We start from the raw sequence: 21847 nt of genomic DNA, 5'->3' as shown, positions 1-21847 counted from the left end.
GAGTGCAGTGGCTCGATCTCGGCTCACTGCAAGCTCCACCTCCTGGGTTCACGCCATTCTCCTACCTCAGCCTCCTGAGTAGCTGGGACTACAGGCGCCCGCCACCTCACCCGGCTAATTTTTTGTATTTTTAGTAGAGACGGGGTTTCACCGTGGTCTCGTTCTCCTGGCCTTGTGATCCGCCTGCCTCGGCCTCCCAAAGTGCTGGGATTACTGGCGTGAGCCACCACGCCCGGCCTTCTCCAGGCTTTTCTAAGCCCCAGGCCTGCCTGATTTCCCAGTTTCCAGCAACCCCTCCAGCCACGTTTTCTCCTCCCTCCCTTATTAGCATGTCTTCCATTGTATCTTTCTTTCCTTTCTTTTTTTTTTTTCCTTTGGAGATGAGGTCTCACTCTGTCACTGCAGCCTCAACCTTCCAGGCTCAAGCTGTCCTCCACCTCAGCCTCCCAAGTAGCAGGGACCACAGGCGGCACCACCACGCCCGGCTAGTTTTTGTATTTTTGGTAGAGACACGAGATTTCACCATGTCACTCACGCTAGTCGTGAACTCCTGAGCTCAAGCCATCCACCCTCCTTGGCCTTTCAAAGTGCTGGGATTACAGGCGTGAGCCACCTTGCATCCCAATTGTCTCTTTCTACCCCATTGGAACTCTCCTCCTTCATTCTTCTAATTCCAAAGTTCCCTCTTCCTTTCTTCAGTGCTCTCCCCAGAATCCTTATCTGCTACCTACACACCTTTTTTCCAGCACAGTTCCAGGGCTCTTTGGGCCGCAGCTCACCTTCTGGTCTCTCTCTAACACTCTCCACACCTTCGTCCTACTCATCTTCCTTCTTTTAGTTCTGATTCCCTCTCTTGTGGTTTTCCTAAGTGCCAAGCTTTCCTGTAGTCCCCACCAGACTTTTGAAATGCTTCCTCAGGAGAACTGAAGACTGGTTAACTTTTTTTTTTTTTTTTTTAAGATAGCAGTGGGGAGGGGAAGTTCTGGGGCTGAAGTCAGATAACCAGGGCCTGAGAAATAAAGATAAGAGGGTATATTCTTGGCCGGGCGCGGTGGCTCAAGCCTGTAATCCCAGCACTTTGGGAGGCCTGAGACGGGCGGATCATGAGGTCAGGAGATCGAGACCATCCTGGCTAACGTGGTGAAACCCCGTCTCTACTAAAAAATACAAAAAACTAGCCGGGCGCGGTGGCGGGCGCCTGTAGTCCGGCCACTGCACTCCAGCCCGGGCGACAGAGCGAGACTCCGTCTCAAAAAAAAAAGAGGGTATATTCCTCCCCCAGGAGACAAAAGAGAAGGTGGATGGAGAAGGGGAAACTGGGCCTCATCCAGCATTGGGATGATGCGACCAGCTCTGTCAACATGCCTGACGAGACACACACCGCTTGCCTTGGCTGGACCGGAGACTGTGATCACCACCCTTCCAACCCATCCCCCAGCACGCAGGCTGGCATGGCCACGCCCACAGTGCCCCAAGTGCCGCCTGCCTTGCAGTGACTCACTTCCTCTGTATGGGCTGCTGAGGTGTCCCAAGGAGAGGACAGGCCATCTCCAGGCCTTCAGCCCATAGTTTAGATATCTGGCCTGGCTTTGTGGATAGGCAAGCATACATGGATCCCAAATGTGGAAGGTGGGTTTTTTCAGGTCAGGTGGAACTGTAAACACTGAAACGTATTTGAGTAAGAAACAGAGCCTAGCTAGTACCTAATGGAGATTCAGGGGCCAGGAGTTTCGGGAGGAAACATTTCCTAACAAAAGGTAAAATAGCCAAGAGGAGTTTCTATGTATTCTGAAATCAGGCAATGGAAAGTATTTGCAGAAAAGCAATGTAGGGACCAGGCCCGGTGGCTCATGCCTGTAATCCCAGCACTTTGGGAGGCCGAGGTGGGTGGATCACCTGCAGTCAGGAGTTCAAGACCAGCTTGCCCAACATGGTGAAACCTCATCTCTACTAAAAATACAAAATTTAGCTAGGCCTGGTGGCACATGCCTGTCTGTAGTCCCAGCTACTTGGGAGGCTGAGGCAGGAGAATTGCTTGAACCTAGGAGGGGGAGGTTTGTTGCAGTGAGCTGAGATCATGCCACTGCCCTCCAGCCTGAGTAGCAGAGCGAGACTCTGTCTCAAAAATAAATAAATAAAAGGCTGGGTGCGGTGGCTCATGCCTATAATCCCAGCGCTTTGGGAGGCCAAGGTGGGTGGATCACCTGAGGTCAGGAGTTTGGGACCAGCCTGGCCAACATAGTGAAACCCCATCTCTATTAAAAATACAAAAATTATCTGGGCATGGTGGTGCATGCCTGTAATCCCAGCTACTTGGGAGGCTGAGGCAGGAGAATTGCTTGAACGAGGGAGTCGGAGGTTGCGATGAGCCGAGATCATACCACTGCACTCCAGCCTGGGCCACAGAGTGAGACTCCGCCTCAAAAAAAAAAAAAGAAAAGAAAAGAAAAAGAAAAGAAAAGGTGGTAGATTAGATCCTCTCTAAGATTTTCTCCAACTCTGCAATTCTAAAATGTACAACATGGGGATGGAAGGTGATCAGTACATCTGTAAACAACTGCAGTCCGGCCCTGAAGTTGAACAAAACAAAACCTAGGGAGAGGAATGAGATTGCAGCAGGTTTCAGCGCAGCGATTGTGAAGGCATCACACACACACTCCTCACAGGCAAGAACTTCGCTTCTGCCATGTGACTGAGCCTCTGTTGGCCTTCAAATTCAGAGTTCAACCTGGCAGGCCGGCCAGGAGTCCCTTGGAGAGGTTTGGCTTGAGGAAACAGGAGGCCTCACGATTCCTTCAGTTCCCTCTAAGTCTGCTGGGCAGGTAGCCAGAAGAAACTCTGAAGTGCACAGAAAGCCAAGGGCCAGGGGGACCCCAGCTGCGGAGCTGCAGTACCATGTTTACCCAGCCTAACTGCGGTCACCCAGTCTCCTGCATGTGTCCGAGGTCAGCCTCGGCAGCTCCCCTGAGTAGGTATATACCTGAGGCTCTTCCCCTGATGCTACTTGCATACCAAGTCCACCCAGGAACCTGGCGTCCTCAGGAGGCTGCACTTCCCAAGTGGGCTAAGACAGCCCCTTGATATGTTGGGCTGGAGCCAGAGACCTCAAGGGGCCACTAGGGGACTCGAGACGCTTAGTGGCTGCTGGCGCCCTCTTGTGGCCATTTTGGGGATTGGCAAGAAAAGTTTCGGAAGCGAGCCAAGATCCGAATTCTTGGGCAGGTAATAGTAACAGTAACAGTTACCATGTAAGAATACTTATTGTTATATATTAGATAACATTGTGACATGTCTACTTAACGGCGCTGTGCCCAGAACTCTTCTAAGTACTTTGTATGCACTATATTTATTTAATTCTCACAACAACCTATAACATAAACACTGTTATGTGTTTGTTGATGATTAGGAAACTGAGCACAGAATAGTTGTCCAAGGTCACACAGAAGACCAGAATCCCAACTCTAAGAAGTCTGGCTCCAGAAGCTTTGCTTTTAGCCACCATGCTGAGACTGAGTTCCATTTTGGGGTTGTCAGGTGAAATACAGGACACACTGTTAAACTATAATTTCAGATAAACAAAAAATAATAATTACAGGCTGTGGCTCACGCCTGTAATCCCAGCACTTGGGGAGGCCAAGGCGGGCGGATCACGAGGTCAGGAGTTTGAGACCAGCCTGGCCAACATGGTGAAACCCTAGCTCTACTAAAAATACAAAAAATTAGCCAGGCATGATGGCAGGCGCCTATAATCCCAGCTACTCGGGAGGTGGAGGCAGGAGAATTGCTTGAACCCGAGAGGCAGACGTTGTAGTGAGCCAAGATCATGCCACTGCACTCCAGCCTGGGCAACAGAGAGAGACTCTGCCTCAAAAAACCAAAATGTTAGTATATTTAATGAAATATTTGGGTCATATTTGTACCAACAAATGATTCCTCATTTATGTGAAATTCTAATTAAGCTGCATGTCCTGTATTTTTATTTATTTAATCTAACACCCCTGCTTCACAAGGGCACTTTTCTCTGCCACATGCAATTACACAGATTACCTTTTTTTTTAATTTTTTTTTTTTTTTTTTTTTTGAGACGGAGTCTCGCTCTGTCGCCCAGGCTGGGGTGCAGTGGCCGGATCTCAGCTCACTGCAAGCCCCGCCTCCCGGGTTTACGCCATTCTCCTGCCTCAGCCTCCCGAGTAGCTGGGACTACAGGCACCCGCCACCTCGCCCAGCTAGTTTTTTTTTGTTTTTTTTTTTTTTTTTTTGTATTTTTTAGTAGAGACGGGGTTTCACCATGTTGCCAGGATGGTCTCGATCTCCTGACCTCATGATCCGCCCGTCTCAGCCTCCCAAAGTGCTGGGATTACAGGCTTGAGCCACCGCGCCCGGCCTTTTTTTTTTTTTTTTAGATGGAGTCTCGCTCTGTCGCCCAGGCTGGAGTGCAGTGGTGCCATCTCAGCTCACTGCAAACTCCGCCTCACAGGTTCAAGCAATTCTCCTGCCTCAGCCTCCCGAGTAGCTGGGATTACAGGTTCGTGCCACCATGCCTGGCTAATTTTTTGTATTTTTAGTAGAGAGGGGGTTTCACTGTGTTAGCCAGGCTGGTCTCAATCTCCTGACCTCGTGATCCACCTGCCTCGGCCTCCCAAAGTGCTGGGATTACAGGCGTGAGCCACCATTGCCCAGCCACATTATCTTATTTATTTATTTATTTATTTATTTATTTATTTATTTTTATTAGTTCAATAGTTTTTGGGGATGAGGTGGTGTTTGGTTACATGTTTTTTTTTTTTTTTTTTTTTTTTTTTGAGACGGAGTCTCGCTCTGTCGCCCAGGCTGGAGTGCAGTGGCCGGATCTCAGCTCACTGCAAGCTCCTCCCGGGTTTACGCCATTCTCCTGCCTCAGCCTCCCGAGTAGCTGGGACTACAGGCGCCCGCCACCTCGCCCGGCTAGTTTTTTGTATTTTTTAGTAGAGACGGGGTTTCACCATGTTAGCCAGGATGGTCTCGATCTCCTGACCTCGTGATCCGCCCGTCTCAGCCTCCCAAAGTGCTGGGATTACAGGCTTGAGCCACCGCGCCCGGCCTGGTTACATGTTTAAGTTCTTTAGTGGACACATTACTTCATTTAATCATCCCAAGAAACCTGTCCTCGGAGGCCCCAGCATGTCCCACAACCTCCGTCTCTCGCAATCCTCCCATTTAGAGAGCTGAAAGGACTAGCGAAGCTCACAGAACATAGGTTGCAGAGCCGGGTATTGAACCCTCATTCTCCAGTTCGGACACAAGTGCATGTTTTCCACTTTAACAGGAGAGAAAAGTGAGGAGCAGTGATTACCACCACAGAAATATCCCTTCATGCCATGTCTTCCGGCCTGATCTCGTCAGGGTGGTGGAGCCACTGCAGGTCCCTCCTCCGGGGATGTAGGAATCCCAGCGAAGGCCTTCCTGGGTTGAAAGAGAGGCAGAGGAGTGGAGGCAGGGCTCTAGCTTCTGTGCCCTGCCCCTACCCAGGCTCTCCCGGGAGGCAGGAAAGAGGCTGTATTTAGACCCGAGGGAGCCAGCTGTGAGGCTGGAGCAGCTGCTGCATGGTAGGGCGGGGCGGGGGCTCCGCAGGGCTGCTCACCTGCTGCTCTGTGCAGAGACAGCCTCAAGCCCAGCTGCTGGTTGCATCACCTGCAGCTAAAACAGCCACGGGGCCCAGGCTGCCAAAAGGCAACAGGAGTCTAAGAAACCAGGCGAGGGAGCCTCCCTGATCTCTCTGTTGCCTTTTGGGAGCGTAGAGCTTCCCTCCGAAGGTAACACCCTTTGCATTTTTCTCTCTTGACTTTTCATCAGCTTCCACCCCCAAATACTTGTGCCCTTCCTTCTCCACAGATATAAACAGTCCCTGGGCACTCTCCACCTAGGCCAGCTGGCTCTAATAAAGCAGCAGTCTAGGGAGTTTCTGGGCTGGGACCCCTTCTGGGGTGCAGGCTGGGGTGCCCTGCTGGTATGTGCCCCAACAGGTTTTTCCCTATCAGCCTTGAAATCAGCCTGCAGCCTGTCTGACCTGCCCCCCAGGGAGCTGGAGCCAGAGGCAGAGCCAGGTCAGAAGCTGGACTTTGAGACTAGGCCTCTGTGGTCCCACCTGGACCCACAGGGGAGGCAGTGCATAAAGCCTCCTGTGTTTGAGGCTGGGCCGCTGAGAGGCTGAGTGGAGTTCACTCACATGGGTTGAGGCCCAGTTCCTGGGAGAAGAGATGCTGGGCAGGAAGGTGTCTGCGTGTGGGACTCTGTATAGCCCGGTCCTCTCCCACGTGTGGGAGGGGCCAGAGTCAGACAACTGCTGGGTTGGTCCCTAAGAGAGGTCATCTGACTGGCTGTTCAGCCTAGGCTGCATCCCCGCCCCCTTTCCTCTACCAGGCCACACCAGAGCCAGTGCTCACACAGGCGAGCTACCAGGCCACAAGGACGACACCCACCTCGCCTCTGCACCTCTGAGTAAGTACTGGGCCTGCGGCCCCATGCCAGGAGAACTTGTTGATTGCTTGGGGGAGGGAGAAATGAGTTTTCCTTTTCCAACATGAGAGTGCCTCCTTTCCTGTCCAGGCATCCATGTACTTGCGAGAACACTTGCTCACATCAGCTAAGAGATTGCACCTGCTGACCTAGAGCTTCCCACCTGTGGCTCCTAGGGTGAGAGGCAGCCAAGCAGGTAGGCAGCTGTATAGGCGGGAATTGAGGGTTGCTTGTCAGTTGGGGGTGCAGGTGGGGGAGAGGCTGTTTGGAGTTGTCTCCCACTCTGCATGCTTAATCCTGCCACCTCACCTCAGCTCCCCTGCACTGCCCCAGGAGACCCCAGCCAGACCCCGGAAGGAGGGCCATAGACCTCAGAAGGGGGGGCATCTACCCCGGACCAAGGCCTGAGGAGCCTCGGTGCTGACCCTGGCATCAGGGAGGGTTGGCGCCTGGTCCAGGAGCATCCCGCATCAATCCCCACTTCCTAAAGGAGCGGGGAGAGGTGGGGAAGGTGGGGGCTCCCCTCTTACCTCACCATTTCAGCTCCAGTTCTGGCTCCAACCCTAAGCAGGTTGATCTTTTTTTCTGCAGCAAGGATAGGAACAGGCAACTGGAACCCAGGCTCCAGGTTCTTGGGGGGTCATAAGGAGTCCCTGGAAGGCCAGGAAATTCAGCTCTGTGGGTTCCTGTTTCCTTCCCCAGGGCAGCCAGCAGTAGCACCATGTCTGCGAGTGCTGGGAAGATGGGACCGTCCCTCACCCAGGAGATCCTCAGCCACCTGGGCCTCGCCAGCAAGGTAGGGGCTGTTGGGATTTCAGAGATCACTTTTAATATCTCAGCTCGGGCTGTGAGAGGATGGGAGGCAGGAAAGTGGAGGACAGGCCCTGAGATTATGCTGAGGTGGGGTAGGCAGCCTGGCCGTGGCCCTTGCCGACCACCCCGTGCTCCCACAGACTGCAGCGTGGGGGACCCTGGGCACCCTCAGGACCTTCCTGAACTTCAGCGTGGACAAGGATGCGCAGAGGCTACTGAGGGCCATTACTGGCCAAGGTGAGCCCCTTTCCCCCCACACTTGAGGCTGCCTTTTAGAGCCAATCTATAGACCAAGGAGGAGCCAGGAAGGAGGAACTAGTGATGTTGGAGAAACGTTTGTGGAACGCCTTCATTCTTTTATGTCAGGCACCACAGTAGGTGTGTCAAACCCGTTCTCACAACACCCCTGTGAGGCAAGGCTTATTATTTCCATTTTCCAGATGAGGAAACTGGGGCTCAGGGAGATTAAGAGTCTTGCCCAAAGTCACTCAGCTCATAATGACAGAGGTGGTATTCTCATCTAGGTCAGCCGATCCCTGCAAATCTTATTTTTTTTACAACCACACCAGGCCACCTTTGCCTTGGTCTGGGTCAGATCTGCATGCTGTTTTGACAATTTATTTGCAACTTATTTTGAGATAAAATGGAAGTGGGGGTGATATAGCCCCTGCTCCTTTCCTTCCTAGCCCTCTCCTGGAGTAGGGGCATCCCACTATATAAAGACCCTGCTCACAGCACAGCCCTCATCTCGGTTCAGGGGTGGACCGCAGTGCCATTGTGGATGTGCTGACCAACCGGAGCAGAGAGCAAAGGCAGCTCATCTCACGCACCTTCCAGGAGCGCACCCAACAGGTAAGGCCATGCTGACCTCCCACAGCAGTGGACTGGGGTGAGAAACCCCCTGGAGGACTCGAGAGACAGCAACAGCCACTGAGGCCAGCCTCTGCTTCCTGGCTAAACAGAGCCTGAGATGAAAACCAGCCAAATCTTCCCAAACCTCCCCATGCTTCTGGAGCCCTTCCCCTCACCCCCATGCCTCTGCTGTGGGGACCATTTATTGTAGGACCTGCTGAAGTCGCTACAGGCAGCACTTTCCGGCAACCTGGAGAGGATCGTGATGGCTCTACTGCAGCCCACGGCCCAGTTTGACGCCCAGGAATTGAGGACAGCTCTGAAGGTAGCAGGAGGGGAGACTTGCTGGGGTATCTGGGGAAGGGAGAAGGCTGTCAGCCTTGCTTTTGCAAGATGAGAGTCCCCCTCTCATCGTCCCATATTGTTCCTTAGAAGGAGAAGCAGCCAATGTCTGCCACTGTCTGCCATCCTAATGACATGGCCAGTCTGAGAGTAGACTCCCAATTTCTTGTAGGCCTCAGATTCTGCTGTGGATGTGGCCATTGAAATTCTTGCCACTCGAACCCCACCGCAGCTGCAGGAGTGCCTGGCAGTCTACAAACACGGTAAGAATATGGAGGGAGGCCGGGCGCAGTGGCTCAAGTCTGTAATCCCAGCACTTTGGGAGGCCGAGATGGGCGGATCACGAGGTCAGAAGATCGAGACCAGCCTGGCTAACACGGTGAAACCCCGTCTCTACTAAAAAATACAAAAAACTAGCCGGGCGAGGTGGCGGGCGCCTGTAGTCCCAGCTACTCGGGAGGCTGAGGCAGGAGAATGGCATAAACCTAGGAGGCGGAGCTTGCAGTGAGCTGAGATCCAGCCACTGCACTCCAGCAAAAAAAAAAGAATATGGAGGGAGGGGTCCCAGGTGCCGGAGAAGGGCTGTAGGACAGTCCGCTCCCCTCCTGTACTCCCCATAGGTGAGCTAGCTGGCAACCTGGCTGCCTAAGTTCTATTTCCTTGGGGTCTTTCCTCTTTCCCCTACCAGTGCCTCAATCTCCCCAGGGGAGAGAGCCAGATGTGATCATTAAAAAAAGAGAAGCAGGCCAGGCGTGGTGATTCATGCCTATCATCCCAACACTTTAGGCGGCTGAGGTGGGTTTGTCGCTTGAGCCCAGGAGTTCAAGACCAGTCACAGGCAACATAGGAAAACCCCATCTGTGCTAAAAATTCAAAAAAACTAGCTGGTCACGGTGGTGCATGCCTGTCGTTCCAGCTACTCAGGAGGTTGAGGTGGGAGGATCACCCGAGCTTGGAAAGTTGAGGCTGCAGTGAGCTGAGATCATGCTACTGGCACTGCACGCCAGCCTGGGTGACAGGAGTGAGAGCATGTCTCTCTCTCTCTCTCTCTGTCTCTCTCTTTCTTTCTCTCTCTCTCTCTCTCTCTCACACACATACACACACAAATAAAGAGAGAGAAGCAATGATTAACCATCTTAATCTGGAGCTCCAAGGCAGATTTCAAAGTGACAGTCCCAAAGGTACTCATGTCACCTTCCCAGCCCCTTGCCGGTCCCTGCCATCACACCACATTCCAAGCTGAACCCAGCCGTGCTGCAGCCTGAGGGAAAGGTGGGAACCTGCCCTCTGAGTCATGGGTGTCACCTTTCATGCCCCTGATGGCTGGCCTTGCTTGGCTACAAATGTCTCACCCACTAATTTGTGGCTTTTTCCCATCCTCATCTTACCACCCCTTCCCCCACCCCCACCGCTTTTTCTTGCTTTCCCCAATTTTCCTTTGATGTCTAATCTTGGCCTTTGTTCTTCTTTTGAGACAAAGTCTTGCCCTATAGCCTAGGCTGTACAGTGATGTGATCATGGCTCACTGCAGCCTTGACCTTCCTGGGCTCAATCAATCCTTCCACTTCAGCCTCCTAAGTAGCTGGGACTACAGGTGTGCCACCACCATGCCCAGCTAATTTTTGTATTTTTTGTAGAGATGGGGTTTCGCTGTGTTGTTGAGGCTGGTCTCAAACTTCTGGGCTCAAGCCATCTCCTGCCTCAGCCTCTGAAAGTGCTGGGATTACAGGCATGAGCCACTGCCCCAGCTGTGGCCTATGTTCTTAATCCCTCTCCTACTTTCCTTCCTTCTTGCATCCATTTCTCTCGTCTCCTTCCATTTCTCCCTTTCCTGCGCTTTTCCTTCCTCATATCCCACCTCTCATGTCATTTATCCTTACCTCCAACAAGGGTGCCAGGTCCTAGCCATCTTGTGTTATAATACAGTTTTCCCTAGCTCTTCTTCACTGCCTGGCCCCAACTCTGATAATGATTGTCTCCTACCCAGCAGGTTGGTGCTTGGTGATGAAGCCACCACACACCTCACAACTTAGAGATGTTTTTAGAGTGGCCGTGATGGTACTTGTGCCTTACATCCTGGGAGCTAGCAGCCATCAAGCTATTCCAAGCAGGGGCTAGCAGGGCTAGCAGGGCATAGCGGGTCAGGCATTTGGCAGGTCCTGGGGATATCTACACTAGGGAAACTCAGGAAGATTCAGAGGGCTCCTCACCCCACCCCAGATTTCCAGGTGGAGGCTGTGGATGACATCACGTCTGAGACCAATGGCATCTTGCAGGACCTGCTCCTGGCCCTGGTCAAGGTGAGGAGGACTGACCTGCAAGGAAGGGAGTCACATTCACCAGGCAAGGTGACACGCTGGAGCAGGGAGCATTGCTGTCCTGTAATGGACAAGAGAGGACTTTAGGGGAGACCAGGCTTTGCTTGTTGGTCTGGAGATAAAGGTGCCCTTCGAAGAGCCCTCTAAGAACAGTTTCTCCTCCTAGGGGGGCCGTGACAGCTACTCTGGAATCATTGACTATAATCTGGCAGAACAAGATGTCCAGGTGAGCAGGGGGTTTAGGAGTGTACATAGCCGCCTTGCACGTAAGATGCCTTCCTCCACCGTATCTTAGAGCCGATGACTTACGTGTCCATTTGTCCTGCAAACCCATCCTTGCCTTGGAGAGGGAGTTCTCAGTTACATGGTAGGGGCAGGAGGTGTCAGGTAGCGTCATAGCTGAAGCCTTTTCACTCATCTAGCCTCTGACTCCTGAGCTCATCAACCGACAGATTCTCCTCTCATGAGCATTTCGGGGCAGAAAGCCTCCTCTGACCTTTTGGGGATTATTTAATCCTTGGGTACCAGGATTTTTCCAAATCAGTGAACAGAGCTGTGAGGCTATAAGGGCAGAGCCCTCTCTTAGCCCTATTTCTTTCTTAAAAAACAAAAAATAGGCCGGGCGCAGTGGCTCAAGCCTGTAATCCCAGAACTTTGGGAGGCCGAGACGGGCGGATCACGAGGTCAGGAGATCGAGACCATCCTGGCTAACACAGTGAAACCCCGTCTCTACTAAAAAAATACAAAAAACTAGCCGGGTGAGGTGGCGGGCGCCTGTAGTCCCCGCTACTCGGGAGGCTGAGGCAGGAGAATGGCGTAAACCCAGGAGGTGGAGCTTACAGTGAGCTGAGATCCGGCCACTGCACTCCAGCCTGGGTGACAGAGCAAGACTCCGTCTCAAAAAAAAAAAAAAAAAACATAAAATAAAAAAAAAAACATAAATAAAAACAACTAGTAGGCCAGGCATGGTGGCTTATATCTGTAATCCCAGCACTTTGGGAGGCTGAACAGGAAGATCATTTGAGCCCAGGAGTCCAAGACCAGCCTAGGCAACATAGTGAGACTCTGTCTCCACAAGATATTTTTAACAATTAGCTGCACCCGTAGTTCCAGCTAGCTAGGAGGCTGAGGTGGGAGAATCGCTTGAGCCTGGGAAGTTGAGGCTGAGGTGAGCCTTGGTCATGCCACTGCACTCCAGCTTGGGTGACAGAGAGAGACCCCATCTCTCTCTCTCACACACACACACACACACACACACCCCAGTTTACGGGTTAAAATAACCTTTTCTGGCTGGTTGTGGTGGCTCATGCCTATAATCCCAACAATTTGGGAGGCCGAGACAGGAGGATCACTTGAGGTCAGGAGTTCGAAACCAGCCTAGCCAACATGGCAATACCCCGTCTCTACTAAAAATACAAAAGTTAGCCAGGCATGATGGTGGGCACCTATAATTCCAGCTACTCGGGAGGCTGAGGCTGGAGAATCGCTTGAACCTGGGAGGCAGAGGTTGCGGTGAGCTGGGATCATACTATTGCACTCTAACCTGGGTGACAGAATGAGACTCCATCTCAAAAAAAATCCTTTTCCGGGCCGGGCGCGTTGGCTCAAGCCTGTAATCCCAGCACTTTGGGAGGCCGAGACGGGCGGATCACGAGGTCAGGAGATCAAGACCAGCCTGGCTAACATGGTGAAACCCCGTCTCTACTAAAAAATACAAAAAACTAGCCGGGCGAGGTGGCGGCCGCCTATAGTCCCAGCTACTCGGGAGGCTGAGGCAGGAGAATGGCGTGAACCCAGGAGGCAGAGCTTGCAGTGAGCTGAGATCCGGCCACTGCACTCCAGCCTGGGGGACAGAGCGAGACTCCTCTCTAAAAAAAAAAAAAAAAAAATCCTTTTCCACCCTCAATCCCATTTCCATCATGATGATGATAGATTCTGGAACATAATACCCATGGCTCCCTAGGCCCCCACCAATGATCCCGATTCACTCCTCCCTGACTCATTCCTCCCTCTCAGGCACTACAGCGGGCAGAAGGACCTAGCACAGAGGAGACATGGGTCCCACTCTTCACCCAGCGAAATCCTGAACACCTCATCCGAGGTACACACAAGCCTTCTTGTCCCCCTAGCTTGCTCTAATGATGAGTTTGGGCTGAGGAAAGTGTGGGGAGGGCCCATCCTTTGCAGTGATAATGAATCCCCCATCCATCTTTCTAACTGCCTCCCACACACACACACAAGTGTTTGAACAGTACCAGCGGAGCACTGGGCAAGAGCTAGAGGAGGCTGTCCAGAACCGTTTCCATGGAGATGCCCAGGCGGCTCTGCTCGGCCTAGGTAGGGGCCTGCTCAGGATTTGTGAAGTAAGTCTCTCTTGGGATGGGAGATTGTGGCCCTAGTTGTGAACCTCCATCCTTCCATCTTTGTTTCCAGCTTCAGTGATCAAGAACACACCGCTGTACTTTGCTGACAAACTTCACCAAGCCCTCCAGGTGAGAGGGGCACTCCTTTCCCTCCCCAGAACAGAAACCGGGGAAGAGAGAGGAAGTCTCAGCTTGCGGCTAATGTAACCATCCTATATGCACCACCTAAACCTCAAGCCGCGCTCCTTCCCAGGGCTTACGCACCAGAGCTTACACAGGGGTGGAGGAATGAGCTGTGGTGAGAACTAACTTAATTGGGGCCCTGAAACTAACATTTTGGCCTTGTTAATGTCTAGGTGGCCAAATAGAGATATGAATCTGCTCTGTAAGACAGTGCCTTGTCCAGGCATAGTTGTCGCCAGAGTGATGGTGATAACACTAGCAAGAAAAATGACAAGGGCTGGCATTTTGCGGGTGCTGATTGTGTGCCACGGCCTATCCTGAGCAGGGCACACACATTTCAATTAATCCTCACAACCATATCCATCCATATCTTATAGATGAAAAAACTGAAGCCCAGAGAAGTTAAGTACCTTGCTTAAGGTCACATAGCTAGTAAGTCATACAGTCTCCCTACACAACACTTCACGATGTAAGACATCTCTGGCCTCTGTGTCCTGAGTAGCTGGGATTACAGGGATGCGCCACCACATCTGGCTAATTCTGAATTGTTTTTAAAAAGGAAAAACTTAGCCTCCCAAGTATCTGGGATTACAGGTGCCCACCACCATGCCTGGCTAATTTTTGTATTTTCAGTAGAGACAGGGTTTCACCATGTTGGCCAGGCTGGTCTCGAACTCATGACCTCAGGTCATCAACCCGTCTCAGCCTCCCAAAGTGCTAAGATTAGAGGTCTGAGCCACTGCGCCCAGCCCATGTTATCCCATAAACTGCTGACCGTGGCTTGCTTGAGTGGTTCCACCAATAGAATCCAGTCATTCTGTTGATTGAATTAGGTCTCTTATTAGTAGAACTGTCCCCCAAAATCTATAAATAGAAAGTTCAGGAAGGGTGCAGTGGCTTACGCCTATAATCTCAGCACTTTGGGAGGCCAAGGTGGACGGATCACTTGAGGTCAGCAGTTTGAGACCAGCCTGGCCAACATGGTGAAACCCTGTCTCTACTAAAAATACAAAAATTACCTGGGCGTGGTAGCGTGTGCCTGTAATCCCAGCTACTCAGGAGGCTGAGGCAGGAGAATCACTTGAACCCAGGAAGCAGAGATAACAGTGAGCTGAGATTGCGCCACTGCACTCCAGCCTGGGCAACAAGAGCAAAACTCCATCTTAAAATAAATACATTAATTAATTAATTTAAAAGTTCACTTAGAGAAAACATAAAATTTGAAGAGATAGGCTGGGCACGGTGGCTCATGCCTGTAATCCCAGCACTTTGGGAAGCCGAGGCGGGCGGATCACGATGTCAGGAGATTGAGACCATCCTGGCTAACACGGTGAAACCCTGTCTCTACTAAAAATACAAAAAATTAGCCGGGCGTGGTAGCAGGCGCCTGTAGTCCCAGCTACTTGAGAGGCTGAGGCAGGAGAATGGCGTGAATCTGGGAGGCGGAGCTTCCAGTGAGCTGAGATCGCGCCACTGTACTCCTGCTTGGGTGACAGAGCAAGACTCCGTCTCAAAAAAAAAAAAAAAAAAAAAAAAAAAATTTGAAGAGATAAAAGTAGTTATCATTGCCAGGTGTGGTGGCTCACGCCTATAATCCCAGCACTTTGGGAGGCCAAGGCGGGTGGATCACAAGGTCAGGAGTTCGAGACCAGCCTGGCCAACATGGTGAAACCGTCTCTACTAAAAATACAAAAATTAGCCAGGCGTGGTGGCAGGCACCTGTAATCCCAGCTACTTGGGAGACTGAGGCAAGAGAATTGCTTGAACCTGGGAGGCAGAGGTTGCAGTGAACTGAGATCATGCCACTGCACTCCAGCCTGAGTGACACAGTAAGACTAAAAAAGTAGTTATCATTTTGGCAGATGGAATAGCTTTCTGTAGACTGGTTGAGAAGCCATCGTGCCATGTTGATGATTGCCCAAAAGTTAGTAAATATAAGCAATTGTTCTGTCATCCAGAGATTTCTATCTTGACAGTAGATTATTATACTTGCCCAATAAAGCCTGTAAGATTCATTTGAAGAGTTGTAGTTATCTGTCCAAATTCCTAACTATCCCATAAATACAAACTATCCCAGCAGTAGATGATTTTGTAGTGTATTTGGATTACAAGACCCACATTCTTGAGTGTAGGGGAAAGATTTATCTCAGAAGTAGTGGTCAGGGGCCAAGCATGGTGGCTCATGCTTGTAATCCTAGCACTTTGGGAGGCTAAGGTGGGAGGATTGCTTGAGGTTGGGAGTTCAAGACCAACTTAGGCAACATAGCAAGACCTAGTCTCTACAAAAATAAAAAGAAAATTTGCCAGGCATAGTGGCATCTGCCTCTAGTCCCAACTACTCAGGAGGATGTGGTGGGAGGATTGCTTGGGCCCAGGAATTAGAAGTTACAGTGAGCTGTGATTATTCCACTACACTTCAGCCTGGGTGACAGAGCAAGATCCTGTCTCAAAAAAAAAAAAAAAAAAAAGTGGTAGTCAGAAAATAACATAGGCCCATTTTTCTGATTTTTTTTTCTTTTTTTTTGGAGACAGAGTCCGGGTCTGTCGCCTAGGCTGGAGTGCAGTGGCGTGATCTCGGCTCAAGGCAACCTTCACCTTCTGGGTTCAAGTGATTCTCCGGCCTCTGTGTCCTAAGTAGCTGGGATTACAGGCATGTGCCACCACATCTGGCTAATTCTCAATTGTTTTTAAAAAGGAAAACTCGGGCCGGGCGCTGTAGCGCATGCCTGTAATCCCAGGACTTTGGTAGGCTGAGGCGGGTGGATTATTTGAGGCCGGGAGTTCAAGACTAGCCTGGCCAACATGGTGAAACCCCATCTCTACTAAAAATACAAAAATTAGCCAGGTGGTAGTGGTGAGCGCCTGTAATCTCAGCTGCTTGGGAGGCTGAGGCAAGAGAATCGCTTGAGCCTGGGAGGCAGAGGTTGCAATGAGCCGAGATGACCCCACTGCTCTCCAGTCTGGGTGAAAAAGTGAGACCTGCCTCAAAAAACTAAACAGACCCGGCGCGGTGGCTCACGCCTGTAATCCCAGCACTTTGGGAGGCTGAGGCGAGCGGATCATGAGGTCAGGAGATGGAGACCACCCTGGCTAACAAGGTGAAACCCCACCTCTACTAAAAATACAAAAAAATTAGCCGAGCGTGGTGGCCGGCGCCTGTAGTCCCAGCTACTCCGGAGGCTGAGGCAGGAGACTGGCCTGAACCCAGGGGGCGGAGCTTGCAGTGAGCCCAGATAGCGCCACTGTACTCCAGCCTGGGCAACAGAGCGAGACTCCGTCTCTAATAAATAAATAAATAAATAAGGAAAAAATAATGATACATCTGTATATTCTTTTTTTTTTTTTTTTTTTTTTTTTTTTAGACCAAGTCTCGCTCTGTTACCCAGGCTGGAGTACAGTGGCACAATCTCGGGTCACCGCAACCTCTGCCTCCTGAGTTCAAGCGACTCTTCTGCCTCAGCCTCCCGAGTAGCTGGGACCACAGGCGCCCACCACCATGCCTGGCTAATTTTTGTGTTTTTAGTAGAGACAGGGTTTCACCATGTTGGTCAGGATGGTCCTTAACTCCTAACTTCATGATCCTCGTGCCTCAGCCTCCCAAAGTGCTGGGATTATAGGCGTGAAGCCACTTCACCCGGCCTTCTTCTTCTTTTTCTTTTTTTTTTTCCTTTGAGATGGAGTCTCACTCTGTCACCAGGCTGGAGTGCAGTGGGGCGATCTCGGCTCACTGCAATCTTCACCTCCTGGGTTCAAGCAATTCTCCTGCCTCAGCCTCCTAAGTAGCTGGGACTATAGTCGCCCGCCACCACATCCGTCTAATTTTTTTATTTTTAGTAGAAGCAGGGTTTCACCATGTTAGCCAGGCTGGTGGCGAACTTTTTTTTTTTTCTTTTTTGAGAGGGAGCCTTGCTCAGTCACCCAGGCTGGAGTGCAAGGCATGATCTCGGCTCACTGCCACCTCTGCCTCCTGGGTTCCAGCAATTCTCCTGCCTCAGCCTCCCGAGTAGCTGAGATTACAGGCGCCCACCACCACACCCGGCTAATTTTTGTATTTTTAGTAGAGATGGGGTTTCACCATGTTGGCCAGGCTGGTCTCAAACTCCTGACCTCAGGTGATCCACTAGCCTCAGTATTCCAAAGTGCTGGGATTACAGGCGTGAGCCACCACACCCAGACTGTATTTTTCTTTTATGAGAGATATGTAGATATATGAAAACATAGACTGTGAAGAATAATCAGAAAAACGACCTTCAGAAAATCAGCAACTGATTCAGGACAAATTTCCACCAATCTGTAGTAAAAATTAATGTTCCCAATGAAGATCCTGGGGCCATATGCAATGCCAGGTATATGATTAAGTATTATAACTAGGCTGGGCAAGGTGGCTCATGCCTGTAATCCCAACACTTTGGGAGGCCGAGGCAGGTGAATCACCTGAGGTCAAGAGTTCGAGACCAGCCTGACCAACATGGTAAAATCCCATCTCTACTAAATATACAAATACTAGCTAGGTGTGGTGGTGTGCACCTGTATTCTCAGCTACTTGGAAGGCTGAGACAGGAGAATTGCTTGAACCTAGGAGGCAGAGGTTTCAGTGACCTAAGATTGCACCACTGCACCCCAGCCTGGGTGACAGAGTGAGACTCCATCTAAAAAAAAAAAAAAAAAACATATACACACACACACACACACACACACACACAGACACAGACACATATATATATATTTTTAAGTCCAAGTGTGGTGGCTCACACCTGTAATCCCAGCACTTTTGGAGGCTGAAGTGGGCAGATCACTTGAGGTCAGGAGTTTGAGACCAGCCTGGCCAACATGGTGAAACCCCATCTGTACTAAAAATAAAAAAATTAGCTGGGTGTTTGGCACACGCTGTAGTCCCAGCTACTCGGGAGGCTGAGGCAGGAGACTCACTTGAACCCAGGAGGGGGAGGTTGCAGTGAGCTGAAATCATGCCACTGCATTCCACTCTGGGCGACAGAGAGAGAAAAAAGAATACTTGTACAACAATGAGAGTATTCAGCTAATGAGTGACTCTTGCCCAATTCTGTAACTTTAGAGTAACAAGCGTTGGAAGAAGAGAAGAATGGATACTGGGGAGCAATTGGCAATCTTTACGACAATACAAAACTAATGATGCATGAAAGTTAAAATGAAGTAGACATTAGGTCCACTGACAATTAGATAATGAGTCTAAATGAATTGGAGCATCCTGTTTTACTTCATTTTTTTTTTTTTTTTTGTCAAAGGAGTTTATGATCTGTGGGGATGCCCAAAGTATGTGTTGTAGGCAGTTCTGGGAAGTCTTGTGAGTAAAGTGACTCAGGAAACTCTGAAAATGAGGATATTAGGAATTGATGACAACACTGCTGCACAGAAAAAAAACAGGAATGTTACAATTAAAAGTTTTTTTGTTTGTTTGTTTGTTTGTTTGTTTTTTGAGGCGGAGTCTCACTCTGTCGCCCAGACTGGAGTGCAGTGGCGCAATCTCAGCTCACTGCAAGCTCCGCCTCCTGGGTTCACGCCATTCTCCTGCCTCAGCCTCCCAAGTAGCTGGGACTACAGGCGCCCGCCACCTCGCCCAGCTAGTTTTTTTTTGTATTTTTAGTAGAGACGGGGTTTCACCATGTTAGCCAGGATGGTCTTGATCTCCTGACCTCGTGATCCGCCCGTCTCGGCCTCCCAAAGTGCTGGGATTACAGGCTTAAGCCACCGCGCCCGGCCAAAAAGTTTTTATTTAGAAATCTCTCGGGGCCGGGCGCGGTGGCTCAAGCCTGTAATCCCAGCACTTTGGGAGGCCGAGACGGGCGGATCACGAGGTCAGGAGATCGAGACCATCCTGGCTAACATGATGAAACCCCTGTCTCTACTAAAAATACAAAAAACTAGCCGGGCGACATGGCGGGCACCTGTAGTCCCAGCTACTCGGGAGGCTGAGGCAGGAGAATGGCGTGAACCCGGGAGGCGGAGCTTGCAGTGAGCTGAGATCCCGCCACTGCACTCCAGCCTGGGTGGCAGAGCGAAACTCCGTCTCAAAAAAAAAAAAAAAAAAGAAATCTCTCATAACAACACATTACTTACTATAATCAATTATAATTCAGGATTTTGATGACTTGTATCTGTGTTATTTCTTTTTTTTTTTTTGGTTTTGAGACGGAGTCTCGCTCTGTCCCAGGCTGGAGTGCGGTGGTGGTTACTCTACTACAACCTCTGCCTCCCAGGTTCAAGCAATTCTCCTACCTCACCCGCCTGAGTAGCTGGGATTATAGGCGCCACCACACCCAGCTAATTTTTATAGTTTTAGTAGAGACTATGTTGGCCAGGCTGGCCTCGAACTCCTGACCATAAATGATCTGCTTGCCTTGGCTTCCCAAAGTTCTGGGATCACAGGCATGAGCCACCAAACCTGGCCTGTTATTTCTTTTTTCTTTTTTTTTTTTTTCTTTTTTGTTTTTGTTTTTGTTTTTTTTTTTTTGAGACAGAGTTTTGCTCTTCTTGCCCAGGCTGGAGTGCAATGGCGCAATCTTGGCTCACTGCAACCTCCGCCTCGTGGGTTCAAACAATTCTCCTGCCTCAGCCTCCCAAGTAGCTGGGATTACAGACACCCACCACCATACCCGGCTTATTTTTGTATTTTTAGTAGAGACGGGGTTTCACCATCTTGGTCAGGCTTATCTCGAACTCCTGACCTCAGATGATCCATGCGCCTCGGCCTCCCAAAGTGCTGTGATTACAGGCGTAAGCCACTGTGCCTGGCCTGTTATTTCCAAACTGAACATTTCCTTACTTTCTTTAGCCAAAAAACAGGCCTGCTGCATGTACAGGAGGAAGATAGCAACGTTGCACCCTAAGGGTCCAACCGGAGACACTAATATGCAGAGATGGGGCTGTGAGATGGCCCTATTGGGTTGGAATCAGAACCAGAAGTCACAAAACCTTGTTCGCTATCACAGCCCCATCAGCTCAGTTTGGGGGTAGGGCAAGTACATCCTCCTTGGATATTCACTAACTTGAAAGTTAAAAGCACTTTTCCTGGTTTTCATGCTGGCAGTCTTTATATGCACCAAATCTTTTCTAGCCTCCCTGATGTACCTATCTTTGGAGCTGCTCACCATCAAATTCTGGAGGTACACAGCTCTAAGCTAATGGTAGGGGCAGGAAAGACATGTAGAAGGAAATAAATACTCAAACTGCCCCCCATAGAGACTGATCTTTCCTGCTGTGTCATCTTCCACGAGGATGGACAAAGATAACTTTTGTCCCGAGATAATATATAATGTACACTCTTATCCCTTGACTCCCACCTTGGCTCCCCGTTCTGCAATAACCCTCCATGCCATTCAACCCCCTACTCTCAGTGAGACCCTCACTAACCACCCCCCATCTGTTTCTTCCCCTACTAGGAAACTGAGCCCAATTACCAGGTCCTGATTCGCATCCTTATCTCTCGATGTGAGACCGACCTCCTGAGTATCAGAGCTGAGTTCAAGAAGAAATTTGGGAAGTCCCTCTACTCTTCTCTCCAGGTGAAACTTGGCTACTTCTTAGCCTGGAGCCCCAGGCCTTCACTCCTCACCTCCACCCTCACTCCCTGCACAGAGCTGAGTATATTCTTGCCCCATAGAAAACCCAGTAGTCAGCCAGGGGCGGTGGCTCACACCTGTAATCCCAGCACTTTGGGAGGCCAAGGCAGGTGGATCACGAGGTCAGGAGTTCGAGACCAGCCTGACCAACATAGTGAAACCCAGTCTCTACTAAAAATACAAAAATTAGCCAGGCATAGTGGTGCGCACCTGTAATCCCAGCTACTCAGGAGGCTGAGGCAGGAGTCACTTGAACCCAAAAGGCGGAGGTTGCAGTGAGCCGAGATCATGCCACTGTACTCCAGCCTGGGGCAACAGGGCGAGACTCCGTCTTAAAAAAAAAAAAAAGAAAAGAAAACCCAGGAGTCTCTGGTTAATGCAGTGCAGGACTTTGAGCTCCAGGAAGGACCCTTCCCTTCCAGATGAACTATGATGGACCAACCCAAAGGAGGGGAGAGAGTACTTGGGCCATAGTAGTGGTGGATCTTTCTCACACTGAATTCCCTTGTCTGCAGGATGCAGTGAAAGGGGATTGCCAGTCAGCCCTCCTGGCCTTGTGCAGGGCTGAAGACATGTGAGACTTCCCTGCCCCACCCCACATGACATCCGAGGATCTGAGATTTCCGTGTTTGGCTGAACGTGGGAGACCAGCTGGGATAACCCCTCACTGAGCACCACATGCTGTAGCTTCTTGTTGAGGTTGGAACTGTTTCTTTAAAATCCTTTAATTTTCCTCATCTCAAAATTATATCTGTACCTGGGTCATCCAGCTCCTTCTTGGGTGTGGGGAAATGAGTTTTCTTTGATAGTTTCTGCCTCACTCATCCCTCCTGTACCCTGGCCAGAACATCTCACTGATACTTGAATTCTTTTGGCAAACTTC

At 50.5% G+C, this 21847-nt stretch overlaps 1 protein-coding gene across 2 annotated transcripts in view; it reads left to right on the top strand.

Annotated features, from left to right (window-relative positions):
- The window catches only part of ANXA9 (annexin A9), a 26799-nt gene extending 4952 nt beyond the window's left edge, over positions 1-21847 (top strand). The window contains exons 3-16 of one of the 2 annotated variants that reach the window (XM_010387235.2): positions 6400-6477; positions 6586-6691; positions 7198-7291; positions 7449-7545; positions 8066-8160; positions 8372-8485; positions 8675-8765; positions 10723-10802; positions 10987-11046; positions 12837-12921; positions 13062-13157; positions 13254-13312; positions 20785-20907; positions 21480-21847. In XM_010387235.2, coding sequence (XP_010385537.2) covers positions 7217-7291; positions 7449-7545; positions 8066-8160; positions 8372-8485; positions 8675-8765; positions 10723-10802; positions 10987-11046; positions 12837-12921; positions 13062-13157; positions 13254-13312; positions 20785-20907; positions 21480-21542 — 1038 coding nt within the window. In that variant the 5' untranslated portion in view covers positions 6400-6477; positions 6586-6691; positions 7198-7216 and the 3' untranslated portion in view covers positions 21543-21847. The remainder of the gene's footprint in view (positions 1-6399; positions 6478-6585; positions 6692-7197; positions 7292-7448; positions 7546-8065; positions 8161-8371; positions 8486-8674; positions 8766-10722; positions 10803-10986; positions 11047-12836; positions 12922-13061; positions 13158-13253; positions 13313-20784; positions 20908-21479) is intronic. The other variant, XM_010387236.2, reaches the window with a different exon arrangement.

Source organism: Rhinopithecus roxellana, chromosome 8, assembly GCF_007565055.1.
Source record: "Rhinopithecus roxellana isolate Shanxi Qingling chromosome 8, ASM756505v1, whole genome shotgun sequence".
In the NCBI taxonomy this organism is placed as follows: Eukaryota; Metazoa; Chordata; class Mammalia; order Primates; family Cercopithecidae; genus Rhinopithecus; species Rhinopithecus roxellana.
This window is presented reverse-complemented; position numbering and strand designations above follow the sequence as displayed.